This window comes from Suncus etruscus, chromosome 7 (assembly GCF_024139225.1).
Source record: "Suncus etruscus isolate mSunEtr1 chromosome 7, mSunEtr1.pri.cur, whole genome shotgun sequence".
Taxonomy (NCBI): Eukaryota; Metazoa; Chordata; class Mammalia; order Eulipotyphla; family Soricidae; genus Suncus; species Suncus etruscus.
In genome coordinates, this window is record NC_064854.1 from 127,663,263 (window position 1) to 127,677,241 (window position 13,979).

Consider the following 13,979-nt stretch of genomic DNA (forward strand, 5'->3'; position numbering starts at 1 on the left):
TTCAAGGTAAGCAAACTCAGAATCCAGCTTAGGTTCTTTACTCTTTCCAGTTTATTTCATTATTTCCCTACCTCTTTTTCTCTTTCTCTTTTCCCTACCCGCTCATTCCATCTGAACCACCCTTCTGTGTATTTTTGACGCCATGGTACAATCTTGTTTTGCATGGGACTTAGATTCTGATGATAAGGCAGGTATCCAATCATTAGAGTCCTTGAGCATTACCTTAATTATTTGTCATCCACAGTAAAAGTGATTCATTTTTATCAGAAATCAATTTGATAAGAGCTATGTAAGCAAGTATAAGGTTGATGCAAGGAGTTCTGTCTCTTCTGAATATAATCTATAAGCAAACACAGCACTGAAATAATATGCATTAGAAAGCACAGAGTATATGAATGAGTTGATGATAAAATGCCTTTTGTTTGGTCTAATTTTAAGTTTGAATTTCCATTCAGACACTATTTTACCTTTAAAGGGAAAAGTCAGATGAGTGAGTCCTTTTTGACCCCTCCACCCCATATTAAACTTGGTTGCAAAAATGTTAATTAATAGTGCTGACTGTGTCTGATATTTTTCCAAGAGCTGAGATGAAAGAGACAATATGCATCTCAAAGGATAGGAAATTTCTGGATTATCTTTCACACTATTATGAAATAGACTTTTATCATGACACTCAAGGGGAATCTTATTTGGACTTGCCGTGCAAGGTAACTCCCAGAGAAAATGTCTGTTGCCCTTGACGACCATGCATATGTTTGCTTTAGGTAATGTAAGGAAAAATTTTAATTGTTGGTGCTCTGTTCTCTGAAGTTAATTGCACATCACCTTGACATTAAGCTAACAAGCAGACAGGGTCATTCTTGGTTCGTAAACTTTGTTGTCTGGATCATTTAATAATATCATTTAAAAAAATGGGAGCAGCAGAGACTTTTAGAGAAAAGAATGGCCAAGATTCAAAACTATGAAATAACTCATTGGGTGGGTGGGGGGCAGTGACTTTTTTTTCTTTTCTCACTGCTCAGTGAAAGTGAGTTACATTTTCTTTCTTTAGAGAGAGAGATCAGTATGGGTTTTATGCCAGAGGCCATTTTAATACATGAATGATTTGTAGGTAAATTTATTGTAGCCAATGGGTGCAGTCAACTGTGTAATAGAAATATTGTCAAAAAGCTGGGATTATTATTTAAATAAGTGCAGTGTTAAATTTGATTACATACTTTTTAAAGCTAATAAAACATTTCATTGCTCTCAAACTATTTCCCATAGTCCCATTTAGTCAGAAAACATAAATTAAGGGAGACTCTGCATAGAAAATTATCCAGGCTTTGTGTCGATGGAAGCATGCATGTAAAAACCTTGGCAGGCCCACAATTTAAAGACGAAGGGATAGAAAGGGGCTTGGCAGGCCTCTCTCTAGTTCCTATTTCTAATTCCTCACAGAATTATGGAAAATGACTGTAGGAGATGGGATGGCCTCTCTAGGTGTCGGACTCTAGGAAGCTGAAATGGGAATCCGAGAGACGGCCCTCCCTCCATTCTTATCTGAAGACACTCAAGTTGTAGAATCTCTGTTCTCTGAACAAAAAGTCATTCCAGGAACATCCACTGCTTTCTTCTTAAAAAAAAAAAGTAATTGTTTTTGTTTTAAATAAATCAAAGGAAGGCCGTTGGATGCCAGCATGGGGATCTGACATTTTAAATTGTGCTATTTGCTGAGCTTATCCCGTGGCAGGTCTTCATTTCTACCGAATGTCAAGGATCAGTGCCTTGCATTCATTTTAATGAAATATTGTGCTGATAAGGGTTATGAATGCCAAGTTTAAGCTGTAAATTACTAAATGTCGGGTTGCTTTGTGCTTTGTGAATTCACCGGGGAGCAAGCTAATGAAGGTTTCTTTCTCGCTTCTTTTTACAGTTAGGGATTCACGGTTATGCCTTTGCAATCACAAATAATGGATATATCCTGACGCACCCAGAACTCAGACCACTGGTAAGATGATTTTAAATGATTTCCAGGGTTCTACAGAAAGGAGCAATTTTCACTTTAAAAGCTCAATTCATAGTATTGTCTCCTAAAGGTTATTTTAATGGTTTATGACTATCATTTTAACAGGCAATATAGAAATAAATGAGAATAAATGTACTCCTTCCATGATTTAACTATAAAAGCCTATCTATCAATATGCACTTATTTATTTTACATAACCTAATATTTAGAAAATGCTTAATGCTTGGAAGCTTGAAAACTAGAGGACAAATAGACTTTCACACACACCAGCCGGAGACCCATTTATTGCAAGTTGCATTTGACAAAACAAATGAGGTCCAGGATCCCTGGAAATTCATTATGATGGGATTTGCCTCAAATTACAGTGTTTAATGTCCTTGCATCCTACCTTAAAAATATTACAGAAGACCTTTTTGTTTAATTGAAACAGTTGAGATTTTCTCTATCTTTTTAGTCCCTGCCTCAGCCGTATCCCATGGCATTGTCAGTCAGCCTGCTATAAACCATTTCCTGTCAGCATTGTTTTCATTTTTCTCATGTAGGTGGTGTGAGGCTAGGTGTATGGAAACTTCTGTTGCCATTGTCAACCCTAATGACTAGGGATCAGCTTCCTGGAAGTCTGTGTCCAGGATACCGAGAGGCTAGTGTGTTAGACAGGATCCTTGATTCTCGGGCACTATCTCGAGTGTACTCTGGTGAGGCATTTATAGTGGATGTGCTGTGTGTTTACCATCCCTGATATAGATGTATTGTGTTGAAAGAAGAGTAACACTTTGGATGCATAGTTCACTAGTTTGAAAGGAGATATCAGAGTGTAAGGAGCAATCTAATAAACAAAGCTTTTGAAACTATAGGGCATTTTAGCACAGTATTTACCCACATATCCAAACACATAGTTCTATGCATCCATCCATTTCTACCATCTTTATTCCCTTTCATCAAAATTGGAAAATAGCAACAGTGCCTGCTATGCAAATGTTTATTGGCAAAGCAACGTGGGGGCAAGTTTGTCTCTCACTTAAATCATTGTTTAGAAAGAGTTCATTTCTGAGCTCCACCATGATGCAGCTTTACTCTAATCACCCTCTTATTAATGGGGTCATAGTCAGCCACATCATGTGGATCCCATATGCATGCTTTAAGATGGAACTCGTGGTGGTTTCAACAACCTTTTTATCATAAATGTTTTGAGTTAGCTGTTTGGCTAATTTAAAATATAACAGAGTTATTGAACAGACTTAAAAACCCTATTAACATTTAAAAATATTTAATTCTGAAAATTTCTGAATCCCCAAAATGTAACATATTTCTGATTTTCAAGATTATTTTTGGGGGGGGTGGCAGGAGTTGCTTGGTGTGATAGAGTGTGGGCTTCTAGTGCCCAATTTACACCATGTTGGAATGGAATAGAGTCAATGAAATAGTCAAACCCAGATCTTTTGCCAATGAATGGATTAGATTCACATTGGTCAGCTTTTTGACCAAGAATAAACTGAAACCAGGTGTCAAAAGCTACCAAGGTATCTTTCTTTCCTCTGAAGCATTTTTATGAGTGATGAGTGTTTCCCCATCTTCACAGTTGACTCATAATTGTCTTTTCTAGCTCTTGATCATGCAGCAAGTGGTCAGTTTGCTTATAGTGCATTTGAAGTACTTTTCAAAACTATACTATTGAGAGGGAAGTAGAAAGATTCTAAGAAAAAAATAGATCAACCCAGTCAACATTGATCATCTCTTGATAGACCAAGTACTCACAAATTACGAGTAATTCTCATTCTCCCCACTCTTGAAGCACTGTACCAAATGGTTTCCTCGAAGTGAAGCCCAGGTCAAGTTCCCATAATGTAATGATAACCCAAGCAAATATTCCTCATCTCACTTTTGAGAACCAAAACCAGATAAGCCTATTTTGTAACTGACACCTTACAAGAATTATAAGGAAGAGCTTGGCCAATAGACCATCTATTCTGTTTATCTGTCTTGAACCATAGACCATGCTATAATTAAAAGAGATCTGGAATGAATGATGCCAACTATTAAGTATTTATAAACTAATCCTTCTGAATACAATCAATAAATGAATATTGACATTGTATTGAGTTTTACATTTTTCTTCTGGGAATAAAAGATATCAGATATGTGGCAAGAACTCAACTTTAACAACATTGAAGTGTCTCGGACTCACTGTCCTGCCAAATCCCAATGATATAACTTTGAACCTCTTGGTCATTTTCTTTTGCAATCCTGACACAGCCAGAGTGTTTGGCACCTTAAACTGGTTGTCATAGTAATGGGATCGTGTAAGCAAAAAGACTTGTACAACTGATCAGACTTGATAATATCTCAGGTAATGACTCATCGCCTTTTGTGTATTTTATTAGCCCTTTCAATTTATGCTCAGCTGCTGTAAAGGTTAAGAGGTCATGGAGGTTGTAAATACTGGTTGGAAATGTACAGACAATCCAAAGACCTTACTCAGATTTTTCACTTGGTTCAAATTTCTGATTTCACATATATATTATACACATTATATATTATTTTATATTGCTTATAAGTTTACAATTATATTGATTATATATATGTATATATATGTATATATATATCTCTCCACATGTTTTCCTGACCAATTCTCATTGGAAGATGCCATATGTAATGTGAGGTTCAATATGAGAAATGTGAAGAAACCAGATTTTCTGTCTGTTTGATTATGAATATTAGAAGCTGCAGTAACTGAGGATCAAATGTTAAGGAAAAGTAGGCATAGAAGAAACAGTCATGATTCTGGGATGTACAAGTTTTTCCATTCTGCTTTTCTACTTTGTTTCTACTTTTGCATTCTTTCTTTTCCATCAGTTCACTCAGGAGATGAGTCAATAAAGCAATCCTTCAAAACTTTCATCTCTTCATTTACTTAAGTTCTTCTGGAGAAGGTAGCTTATGAGTTCTCCCAGAAACGTATGTCTGCATCAGACATGACACACCATGGTCAGAATTTTCATGCAGAGTAAGGGACAGCCATTTGCCAGCAGCTGCAGGACATGTGTAGGCAGAGAATTCTCATTCAAACTCAACTTGCCTTCTCCTCAGCCTAGATATATAATAGAAGCTATATTAGAAATGGACATTTCCCCTATATTCTGACCAAGACTGTCATATTAGCAACATGAGTGTGAGAGTAAAACTGTGGCCAGTGTGGAAGAAGGGAACAAAAAATCACTTCAAATAAACCATATTCTCCCCCATATGCTACTGAGATTATTTCTGCCCATAAAACCAGAGGAAAGAAGTGGGTTTCTCTGAAGCAAAATACCAATATTTTTCTAATTTGTCTAATAAAATCTTGCCCTCAAACTTAATGGTTGACTTGATTCTACCCAGTATTTTCTTTCATCTTGTATAATTTGGGTGTGAATCATGAAGCATCTCCAGAAACAGCTCCGATCTTCCTCAGCAGATTCTTGAGTTAAATTGGCAAAACCTCTAAAGTTTTACTTTACTTTTCTGTTCCTTATAGGCCTCTCTCCAAGTGTTTCTCAATTTCACTCTCCCTGTTGTTAGCTTGTGACTTCTGGTAGACTAACTGATGTTGACTTAACAAACATTTACCTGGCACCTGGTTCGCATGCTGGGCTGGGATTGATGTAACATCCCTCAAGTGAATTCAGTGACTGTCTTGTAGTAGATCCAGTACCTAGTCTTCAGAGTGGGGACTCAAACTAGGATTTAAGAGATGCTTTTTGAGTGATTCTTAGATAACTGAAATTTTTCTATATTATGCATTTCCAAGTCTAGCTAATGTTTAGTCTTCCTTGGTCCTTGACCACTTTATGATTTTTTAAAAATATGTAAGATATAATGATTTTTATTGCATTTTGGGGGTCACCCCTGACTGTACTCAGAGCTTCCTCCTGGCTATCTACTCCCAGGGATCAACCTGGATCAGATATGTTCTAGGCAAGCACTTCTAGCTCATGAATTTGATTTCTTTCTTTGTGTGTGTGTGGGGGGGGCGGTTTTTGGGCCACACGTGGTGACACTCAAGGGTTACTACTGGCTCTGCGCTTAGAAATCGATTCTAGCTTGGGGGAGCATATGGGATGCCACGGATCAAACGAAGGTTCATCATGTGTCAAGTCACTTGCAAGTCAAATGCCCTACCTCTGCATCACTGCTCTGGCCACAAGCATTTTCTTTATTCTATTTATTCTTTTATTTTATTATTATTTTCTAATTTTCCTTTGTGGGAAGGTGGGATCTTTTTCTTTTGCCCAACAGGACACAAAGGGAGATGGGATTGGAAAAGAGTCACTTTTAATAGGAGCTCATTTTTAATGAGATTTTATTAATGCATTGACTGTTTTAGAAGACAGGCCCTCAGAGTTTATTTCCTTGCTTTTGCAAGAATATACTGCAGATCTGGTCAATCTTCCTGTAAATACAAATACCAGCACAGGCCAGCAGCCACAGCAAAGGGCAGGGCTCCCCAGAGGACTCTGCACCTCATCTCCTTGACCTGTGTCCCTAGTTGGCTTATGCCAAATGCTGTCTTTATCTGTGTCTGAAAGGCATGGGAGGTAGGGAAGGATGCTAAAGAGTTTCTGTTCTGGATGACTATTTGTGGTCCCAGGGCCATTGGTTGTGGTTGAGAGGTGGGAAGGGCACAAAGAAACTTTCATCCATTTGTTCGCTCTGTGTTAAACTCTTATTAGTCCACTGTGTCCTAGGACTGAGTGAGTAGCTCAGTGAGAAAGTAGGAAGGTGTCTTTCTCTATAGAATGTAGAGTCTAACTGATGTATAGAATTTTATGCTCAGCAAAAATCAGAACTCCTAGACCCTAGTAAGTAAGATGTATTTGTGTTTTGTTTTGTTTGTTTGTTTGTTTGTTTTTGGGACACAACCAGTGAGTTAAGTAGTTACTCCTGAGTATGAGCTCAGAAGTCACTCCTGGCTTGGGGGACCATATGGGATGCAGGGGATCGAACCAAGGTCCATCCTGGTCAGCCGTGTGCAAAGCAAATGTTCTACTGCAGCACTACTGCTCTGGCCCCTGTATTTGTATTTTCATAATTGTTGATTGGTGTATTTTTTTTTATATTTGTAATTATTTAATGGGATAAAAGTAACTGGGAGGCAGAGTGTTTGAAGGTTGAAAGCAATATAGGGGCTTAATGTCTGCAGTCACCTGTAGGAATATCAAGGTCATTACTGGATAAATGCATCAAGGACCTGTCTACACAGGCATAGACAAGTCCACATATAATGCTACCCACAAATATTACTTGCCTATGAAATTTAAATTTTTATGAATATATATATATATAAAATATAAGAATTAAACTGTTATAATAAAATCTAAGATCAAACACTGTTTTAACACATAATCAATAAAATATATTAATGTGGCATTTTACATTTTGTTAATACTAACTTGAGATCATTTGTGTGCCATTGACTTTTCCACACCTCTACCCTCAGAGGAGCCATGTTCTAGCTGCCCCAGAGAAGCAGACAGTTCAAACCACCCCAATGGGGCAGTAAAGTTCTAACTATAATCAGAACTTTGGGATCTTTGCAGATCAAAAAGATAATAGGAATACTGCTTTCTATAAAGTGTATTAAAGCAAATTTGGTCACTATCATCTATTCCAGAACTATGTGATAATATTGGACAGTAACATTGAAGGGTTTTCCTCCTTTGCGGCACATCCTTCCATACTATGGATTCTCCCATCTCCTTGAAGAGAAAAGAGGATTGCCCAGAATCCAGGAACAATACATTGATGATATGTCTGATGGCTTCTCTGGCTTGGCTGAAAAGTTCTTGCTGTTGCAGTCACTTGAACTACAAAGATTCATTAAAAATAAGGTTGAGGCCAGTGGTTTAGAGGTATGAGACCCACCCAGTGAGCCTGAGCTGTCAAGATAATTCCATAACAATATTTCAATACCTATGTCATGTCTGATGTTCCCTCGAACACATGTTTATTCTTCAACAACCTCAACTTCTGCAGACACATTGTGTTACCCCAAACCTTACTAGGTCATAAACCTTCCTAATACTTCGAGAATTCAGTGTTACTATTTCAGCTGTTGACTCTCCAGCCTGAATTTGATGTTACTAGTCCTCTTCTTGGGTCACTCCTGATTGTCCCTCTCCCACTCTAAACACTGCTTTCATATTCTTGAGGATACTGGATAGGTCACTGATCCTTGAATTGTTGGTATTGCACATATGTTCTAAATGGCCTCCCATGAGGTCATTGAATATACAGATGGATATATGAACATATTGTAAAATGTCCCATGGCCATAGTTCTATACTAGTTTAACTAGGGGCATAAAAGCAAAGGGCACTGTTAGAATGCTTTTCTCATCCAATTGACTTACAAGTTCAATGAACAGATCCTATACAATTCCAGAAGTTTTCCATGTAAAATTTATATATATAATTTTTAATGTGAGCCTCAGTTATGCAAGCACTTGCTTCCATTTCATATGACTAGTAAACTTATCCTTTATTTCTTGAGCATAATTATTATCTCCAGGATTCCTCAATTCCTTTATCTTCATTTCTTCTTTCCATTCTTAAATTCTCAATAAAATATCTCCTTCTAGTTCATCAAGAATAAGTGTGACTTAATTTAGAAGTATTGCCCAGGGCCTCCATCTCAAGGCCCTGCGTCTTTCTCTGGAAATCCTTAGTAGCACAGTCATAATATTTTTGCGAATGAATTTTGTCTCCTTTGAGTCCCCCTCTAAACATTGATTTTGACTTCTTCCTCTCCTTACCCAGCAATTGTGGCTTTCACAACTGTTGGTCAGTTGATTCCCTTAGCATTCAGCATCAAATCCAAAACACCTCATCATGATTTTTGTTTATACTAAATCTGACCCCATCTTGCAGACCAGTCTGAACTTGTGTAGCTAGGCCCAGTGCTCAACTGTGCTCTGGTCATGCTATCGTCCTTTTGTCCTTTTATTGGAAACACCATGCTCTGTCCTACTCCCAAGTCTTATCATCTTCCTTTTCTCTCCTTTGAAACTTGTTCTAAACATACCTAAAAGAGAAGGAAAGGATATGCTTGAGGCCATTGTATTAGCACAAAGGTCTTTGTGGCTACACAGAAAAACTACCAGAAATTCTACTATAAAGAAAACCCACTCTTATTTATTTTAATTTATTTAAAATTTTATTTTATTTTGGGGCCACACCCGGTGACACTCAGGGGATTATTTCTGGATATACGCTCAGAAATTGCTCCTGGCTTGGGGGACCATATGGGACGCCAGGGGATTGAACCATTGTCCATTCCTGGGTCAGCCGCATGCGAGCCAAACTCCTTAATGTTGTGCCATCATTTTGGCCCCAGCAAACCTACTCTTTGCAAAGAAGTGTCAGGACACTGGAGAGTCCCATGTTGCATCTTCAAGGTCACCTCACAGAGAGGTGTCCCTGCCCCTGACCAAAGGAGCCGCCTTCCTCTTCCATCACCTCTCCTACTTAGATCATAGCTCCTAAGCCACTTCTGGTAAAAGGCTATGTTCAAACCCTGCCCTTCTTCATGGTGAATTCTTGGTGCTTGTTGCACACGCAGTGCAGGTAGCAAGTAACTATCTGTTGAATATTTAAATGTGCTGTCACCTGATTGAGGATACGACTTCCCTTCAGTAAGAGAGCAGATGCCATGTGTTTACTATTCAGATACTCTGTTTGAGCTGCATTAGGTGCAGAAAATAAAACACAGGTGATGAGTTACTTGCTCCTTCCTTCCCAACTCTTCTCCATCCCTTACTTCTTGCTTGCTTTTCCTTGAGAAAAAGAGTTGTACATGCTCATGAAAACATAGATGCAAAGTAGAATGCCTCTGCCTGCCAAAAACTTCAGACACAGAGCAGGAGTTCCAGACATTTCCTCCAATCCTTCCCAACTAGGGTGAATGGAAGGGGGGACTTCTGGATACAGGGAAAAGCATCTTATTTGCTTGAGAAAGATTCGAATCCCAGAAGAGGCTATATGCACCAAATACTCCCATTGTCCATTTGGGGGACATTTTTCCCACTTAGCAGGAGTCCCAGGATCAGGACATCCTTCTAGGGCTGAACCAGGCATGATTGGTGTCTCTGGTTTCAGGACCATGTACTTATGTTGCTGACCTCAGTCAACCATGGTGAATAATGTGCAAAAAAAAAAAAAAAAAAAAGAACATCTGTATAAGGGGGGTTCAGAGCTCCCAAAGACTGCAATTGTTTTCTCAGCCATTTCCCCTCACTCTATGGCTGGTGAACTGGAGTTTGGCCAGTAGGTGGCGCGCGGGGATTGTCGTGTTCAGGTTAGCAGATAATGCGGTGGCTTCTGCCAGTGCATAGTCTCAGAAAGGAGCCAAGTTTTTTCCTTTCTATTTTCCCCATATTTTGCTGTGCCTATGGAAAAAAAAAAAAGAAAAGAAAAGAAAAGTAAAAGAAAAAAAACTGCCATACAAGCACTTCTTCCTATTTTAATTGGATTTTTATTATCTCTTATCTCTTAAATAGGAGCTTCCACCTTTCTCATAAAATCTTGGGACACAGATTATTTTATATTACCACATATTTTAGCATTTTTTTTCTATAAAACTAAGAAGAAGGGATCAAGGGAGCCAGGGGCCAAATGGTCTTGAATGCATTGGTGGGGAAAAATAAGGACAGAATTAAATATTCAAGCCAATGTCAATGACCATAGATAGAATCAAGGGACCCAAACTTTAACAATCTAAACTTAAAGGGGCCTTTAAGTGACACTGGCAGGCCAGGGGGAAGAGGATGGTGGGACAGGATGCACTCTGGGGCCAGGGATGTAGGGAGGTAGACACTGGTGGTGGGAAGGGCCCTGACAGCCCTGACTCACTGTATATCTGAAACTCAACTATGAAGGATTTTTGTAAATCACAATGGTTTCAATAAAATAAAACTTAAAAAGGAAAAAAGAAAGAAAGGAGCCCAGAAGGCTCTCTTCACTCAGACCTGGCCGGAATTCATTCCGTTTGGTTTAAAAGAAAGAATTACAGAGGCTTAGGCAGAGTATCTGCTTCGAGGAGTCAAATCTCTGAGAAAAATAAACAGACTGAGCTACCCCCACAGAGCAAGCCCACCCCTTTTTTTTGAAATACATCATTTGGCAAAAGAGAAAGCAGAGCCTCACGTGCTTTCCTCTTGATGGAATTGTTTGAATTGCTGGAGTCTGGACACTTGGGTGGAAGCTTTGCAGCCCTGAGCCAGAAGTGCTTCTCCAAAGTTTGAGGGTTAAATAGGTCAGTGGGTTGCCTGGATTTATGCCATGGCGGGGGAAACTAATCTCCCTTGTTTGAAAGTCTCAGTCCATTGGCTTGCACACACCTGAGGAGCAGGAGTTTGGCCTAAATTTCAGGTAAGCAGCCAGTAGTGACAGGAAGGCTTCTATCTGGGGTGCAGTGGGGCTGGGCTCTGTACAGCATCCTGTGAGTTCTGCTGACACATCTCTACAACCTCCTGTGTGTGATTGTGCCTCTCTGACACCCAGGCCAAGGGCTGGCCAGTGTCACTGAAAAAATTAAATTGGGATCTGTCTTCTGTAATGACTGTGGGTGGTGCCATTTTCATGGGATTCAATTTAATCTCTTTCATTCAGAGACCTCCCCTTCATCCCAAAGTTAGGGTTCTTCCACAGTGAAAGTTGGAAAGTTGGAAACTTTCTGTAGCTGTAGGAGAGAGAGTATGAATGGGCTACTGACTACAGGAGTGAGGGAGGCATGGGTGCTTCTGTAGGCTGTACCAAATCATCCTATCTTTCTTCTTCCTCCCTTCAGAGGACCTGACTAGCCACATTAATAATGCCTTTTTGCTTCTCTCTGATGACTGAACTTCCAAAGCATCAATCCAGGCTGAGTGGAATGGCTGCACCCAGTCTCAAGCACCCTTTCTAGCCCTCTCTTAGCTCTGGAAATAGCTGCTTCTAGACTCTACTGCAGAATGTTCAAAGTTGTCTCCGCTGCTCTTATGCTGAGCTTCAGGACACTGTATCCCACCCCATATCTTTACAATAGTCTCTTTATTAAACTTCTCTTAATTAACTGGCTGAGCTCTGCCCTATGCTTCCTGCCAAGGTCCAGTGATAAAAATACAAGAGTAAAGGAAAGAGTGACTTACTTTTCTGAAGTCTGGACTCTCCTAAAAAAAGAAAAAGGATAAGAGAATAGAAAGTTAAGAAGAAAATAGTGTGTTTGTAGGTGGGAGGGTAGGGAAGACAAACAGAAGCAAAGGACATAAAAAAGAAAGGGCAAGCCTCAGGTTAATAATCTATTTTCTTATATTATTTAATTAACCTCTCAGTGTAGATGCGCAGGGTATTCCTCTATGCTCCCAAAGAACATTTCTTTTGTTCCAATGATTAAGCATTGGTGTCTGCTGCTTACAAGCTGAGCAGCTGCTGATATAACTTTAAACCCCCAAGTCCAGGGGCCTCTGTTCCGTGTGGCTCTGTTCTCTGGTCTTAGGGACCATACAGTCTGCATCCTCAAGCCCCCTGCAACACACATCAGTACTTCGTGCACAGACCTTTGAGTTTAGTTTAATGCTACGTTATAGAAATATCTTGACCCATCTGCCCCTGACCACACTGCTGGTAACCTAAAGACATTGATGTGATTGTTTTTCCTGAACCTGGTCTATCTGGCCTAGGAAGGTTTCTAGGAGAGAAGGTAGAGTGATAATAAATGGGGACAGAAAACCCACAGAGAGGAAATTGATCGCATAATGACACTGTGGACTGAGCTCCGGGGTGGAAATGGTGAGAAGAAATAGAAATGATGAAAGGACTTGGTGTCTAGCTGTGGAAGCAATGGCTGGGAAAGGCGGATTTTCAGCCTCAAAGCTTTGAGGTGCAGTTTGCGGTCCAGCCTAGCTTGGCTAGGAGCAGCAGAGGGTCCTCAGACAATCAGTGCCTACTCATTCTTGAAAGGTGGGGTCCTGTCTACACTTCCTGTTTCCTTCTCTTCCCACTTGCATTTCTTCCTTCTTCCCTCCACTTCCTCCCACCAGCTGGCATGTTTGATTGGACAATCTCGTGTGTGCCCACACTCTGGGAGCTGCTCAGGATCTAGTGATGAAACAAAACAGGCAGAATAATCCTTTCTTTTATTTGCTGTTGGCCATCCCAATGGAGAGAGGCCTTTTGAAAACACCTAGAGTAAACAAATAAATTCTTAGGGGATATGCTGACAAGGAAACAGAGATCTGAGAAAGAAAAATGTAAGGAGCTAGCCCTTTCCATCCTCAAGAAGTAGGGGTGAGTCCTTCTTAAAATCACCAGGTGTAGCTAAATAGGAGGAAGGTCAAAGAAGTGACTTCAGAGATTGTGGGGCTGTGTCAGGGAACAGGGTGTCCCAGAATCTCTCATGTAGGGACATCCCTTTCACTGTGTCTGAAACTTCTCTTGGAACCTTCAGGCAGACACAAGGATCGTGACTCAAGTCTCACTGGTTATTCCTGTTGGGGAATTTGCTGAGTGGGGCATTTGCTGCTGCTGTCCTACCCTGCCTCTCCAGCACTTTCTATTTACTCCTTTAGTTTAGGCCAAACTGGTGTGGGGTGCTTGCTCTTTATGAAGCTTTTCTCTGACTCCTGGAGTTCACAGTTTTCATGCTTGCAGTGGGATTGATCAATAAATGGCCTCGTGAGTTCAAATCTCTCCACTCAAGACAATCAGTTCTCTAAGCTCACAACTAGAACATTCTCCCAAGAGGGCACTCCACATTGGTTCCTAGAGCCTAAAGGGTCATTCAGATGCAAGTTTCTCACAGTGTAAGTTGACATGTTTGATAAGGAGCCTTACGGTGTCTGATTTCCAGTTTTCTCTCTCTTTCTATGAGCCTCCGTGCTATATCTCTGTGTGTTTTTTTAAAGAAAGCCAACCTTGCATTAAAATCCTGAACTCATGGATTCAGTGGTTGTTCTAGA

General features: G+C 39.9%; 1 protein-coding gene across 1 annotated transcript in view; it reads left to right on the forward strand.

Annotated features, from left to right (window-relative positions):
* The window catches only part of CACNA2D3 (calcium voltage-gated channel auxiliary subunit alpha2delta 3), a 983,089-nt gene that overhangs the window by 753,498 nt on the left and 215,612 nt on the right, over positions 1-13,979 (forward strand). The window contains 1 exon segment of the mRNA XM_049777717.1: positions 1,916-1,990. Coding sequence (XP_049633674.1) covers positions 1,916-1,990 — 75 coding nt within the window.